General features: G+C 45.0%; 1 protein-coding gene across 2 annotated transcripts in view; it reads right to left on the reverse strand.

The window, feature by feature from the left end:
• Positions 1–3,420, reverse strand: part of NTN1 (netrin 1) — an 85,969-nt gene that overhangs the window by 46,121 nt on the left and 36,428 nt on the right. For both annotated transcript variants that reach the window (XM_018568303.1, XM_018568302.1), the window contains exon 3: positions 329–517. In XM_018568303.1, the coding sequence (XP_018423805.1) occupies positions 329–517 (189 nt within the window). The remainder of the gene's footprint in view (positions 1–328; positions 518–3,420) is intronic.

Consider the following 3,420-nt stretch of genomic DNA (forward strand, 5'->3'; position numbering starts at 1 on the left):
CCCAGCTTCCTGCTTAGTAGTGCTGCACAATGTTTGGGTGCACTGCTCCCCTCTCTGTCAGTGGGTTATGTCAGAGGGATTGAAAACAACAGACTTTCTGTGTGGGCGAATATATCTCATCTCAGCAGTCTTTTATATGAAAAAATAAAATCTGTTATATAAACTTTCTCGCCGCCCGTAGGACTCAATTGTCAGAAACTTTGCCTGAAACATATAAGAACAAATAAGCGCTACAAGAGTACGGAGGATATCCAGGACGTGCCCCATGTACAGATCACATTGCGTTTCCCATACAGGGGCTCATCGGGTCAGGCCCAGCCTTCCTCACCTTTGCAGGCCTTCCTGTGGGTGATGGGTTTGGTCATGTCTCGGTAGTATCCCTCCTTGCAGTAGTGGCAGTGGCGGCCGGCGGTGTTGTGGCGGCAGTTCAGGCAGACCCCTCCACTCCGGCGGCCGGACAGCTTGAAGAGCTCCATGTTGAAGCGACAGCGGCGGGCATGCAGGTTACAGTTGCAAGCTGCGGGAAGACAAGAGAGAAGCACGTTAGGCCAAGAGCTAGCAATCTATTCGACTGCTACAGGACACATGGCATTGAAGGAGTAGAGGAACCCATCAACTGGGGGAGGGATTGTTAATTCATCAAATCTTTATTATTTTTATAGGCACATATTAGGGGAAGAAAACAGACAGGTGCTTCATGAAAGGTCGGGCACATAATACTTGCAATCATAAACCATCAATGCAAAGTCAAAATACGTTATAACTGGGAAAACAAAGAAATCTATTCTGCTCAGTTATTCTTATGATCCACTTATCCCAGCCACAGTTCATAGCCAGAAGGGTGACAACTGCAACAAATGTTGGAAAGCCTCCTGGGATAATATTGTGTACGGGACCCAGACTGTCATGAACAGTTAAAAATGTATCGGTCATCTTTTTACAAGAGCGCATACAGCATCAAACTCTGACTGCACGCAAGTGTGACTATTGAACTTCTCTTATCATAAAGCTCAGTGACATATCTCGCCGAGTCTGGAGGGGGAGGAGGTGACTCAGATATCTGTCCCAGGGGTGCTGAACATTTTATCAGTCCCAAATCCCTGGATAATGACACGGGACAAGTGTAGAAGCCTCACTAATGCTGAAGTTCAATGGTTTAAAGATCCCTCTTCAGCTCAAAAAAGGCAATTTTGTCTCGGTGATGTCACTGGTCTCTAGCAATAGGATAGACTGCATTCTCATGAATATGAAGGGTCTCGGTGATGTCACTGGTCTCTAGTGATGGGATAGACTGCATTCTCATGAATATGAAGGGTCTCGGTGATGTCACTGGTCTATAGTGATGGGATAGGCTGCGTTCTCATTAATATAAAGGGTCTTGGTGATGTCACTGGTCTCTAGTGATGGGATAGGCTGCGTTCTCATGAATGTGAAGGGTCTCTGATGTCACTGGTCTCCAGTGATTGGATAGTCTGCATTCTCATGACTATGAAGGGTCTCGTGATGGCCCCGGTCTCTAGTCTGCATTCTCATGAATATGATCCTACATTTGAATTCACCTAGATTTTATCTCATTGTTTCTATCCAGCATCGGTGCACAAAGTGCCAGCATGACACGGACCACTTTTGCCTCCATCCAACGAATGAGGAATGTTGACCTTTCATTTGTCAGTACTCTGTACATGTTCCCTTTCTGCACAACCACTTTTGGAATCAAAGCGATGCACTAACAGGTAAGACCATTGAAAGATTTGTTGTGAAAGTTCCGGTTTGATGCCTAAAGTCCTACAAACAATTTGTCAGGTCAGTGACTGTGAAGGTCCAGCGTCAGGAATTCCTGCTATCAGACACAGTGCTGCTGTCACAACAAGCTGGTGATGGTCGCTCCCTGACAGGGTTAGAAAAGAGCTGTCGAAAACAGGAGGGGCGAAGAGACATGGGGGGGCTTTGCTGGTGATGTGCCGACTGACAGGTTGTCTCAATAAACACAAAGGGTGTTGGAAAGAGGGACGTTCCAGAAAAAGATATTCTTATAGGTGTCGTGGAAGGGGAGATGAAACACTTCACAAGGATAAATTCTTTAGAGGAAACCTAGTGCTACGTTCAAATGTAAGGAGCACTCCGCTGCGTAATTGGGCTTAATGCTCTGATTTGTTGCATTTTAAGATTCTATTTTTAATCATTCATGGATCTTCTTTGGAGGATACTCAAAAGATAAGAACCCTTTTATGTTAGGAAGAAACTATGAGCTTCCCAAAAATAAATAGGTTTGGTCTTGAATTAATAATGGTATTGTTCCCTGTTATCGATATGAAGACAGAATATATTGTCAAACTGATACCTTTTAGTGATTAGCTGAAGATATTAAAGTGACCCCGTGGCCTGTGTATAACACATTGCACAGTGACATCCTGTAAAGTATAAATGATTATTATTATTATTATTATACAGGATTTATATAGCACCAACAGTTTGCGCAGCGCTTTACAATATAAGGAAGACATTACAGTTACAATACAAATCAAGACAAGATCGTAAGGAGGGCCCTGCTCCTGAGGGCTTACAATCTAAAAGGGAAGGGCCAGTGATACATGGGGAGGTAGCTGCGTGGGGATGAATTGATAGAGAATGTGATATTAAAAGGTATTTATGAAGCACTTACACATTACAAAGCGCGTCAGTCCCTACACTCAAGGAGCTTACAATCTAAGGTCCCTTAGATCTCACATGTACACATACAGGGCTGATTTGAACAGGAGCCAATTAACCCACCAGCATGTCTTTAAAGTAGGGATGCACCGATATATTGGCCGCCGAAACATATCGGCCGAAAATGGCACTTTTGGCATAATGCCGAAAGAGCCAAGTTTCGGCCGATACAGCGGCGCATCCCTGGTTTCTTTTCTCCCCGCTGGGCGCTGTTCCAGCGGGAAGAAAAGAAAGTGACAGCCGGCTGAGCTCTGCGGTGGAGAGTGCTGTGAGCGGCCGGTGTCTCCTCCCACACCGCTCTGCCGCCTATCACAGTCCGGCAGAGCGGTGTGGGGGCGGAGACAGCGCTGTCACAGGAGGCTGGGCTTTCCTCTCTACACCGCTCGATCAGCCTCCTGTGACAGTGTGTCAGAGAGAAAAGCAAGGTACACACACTCAGTGATCAGTGATCGCTGAGTGTTTGTACATAATTGAGGACCTGGTATGTTAACTATATCCTCAATTATGAATGAATGGGAGTGACCTACATCACCCCCATTCATTCATAATTGTAGTTATAGTAAACATACCATGTTATCAATGAACAGGAACACTTATAGAGGATTCCTGTTCATTGATAACAGGGGACACAGAAAAAGAGATTGAGGACTCTGTGTTCTCAATCTCTTTTTCTATTTTAAAAGGGAAATATCAGGGGTCTGTTTAGACCCC

Source organism: Nanorana parkeri, unplaced genomic scaffold (assembly GCF_000935625.1).
Source record: "Nanorana parkeri isolate BGI_ZX_2015 unplaced genomic scaffold, ASM93562v1 scaffold1169, whole genome shotgun sequence".
In the NCBI taxonomy this organism is placed as follows: Eukaryota; Metazoa; Chordata; class Amphibia; order Anura; family Dicroglossidae; genus Nanorana; species Nanorana parkeri.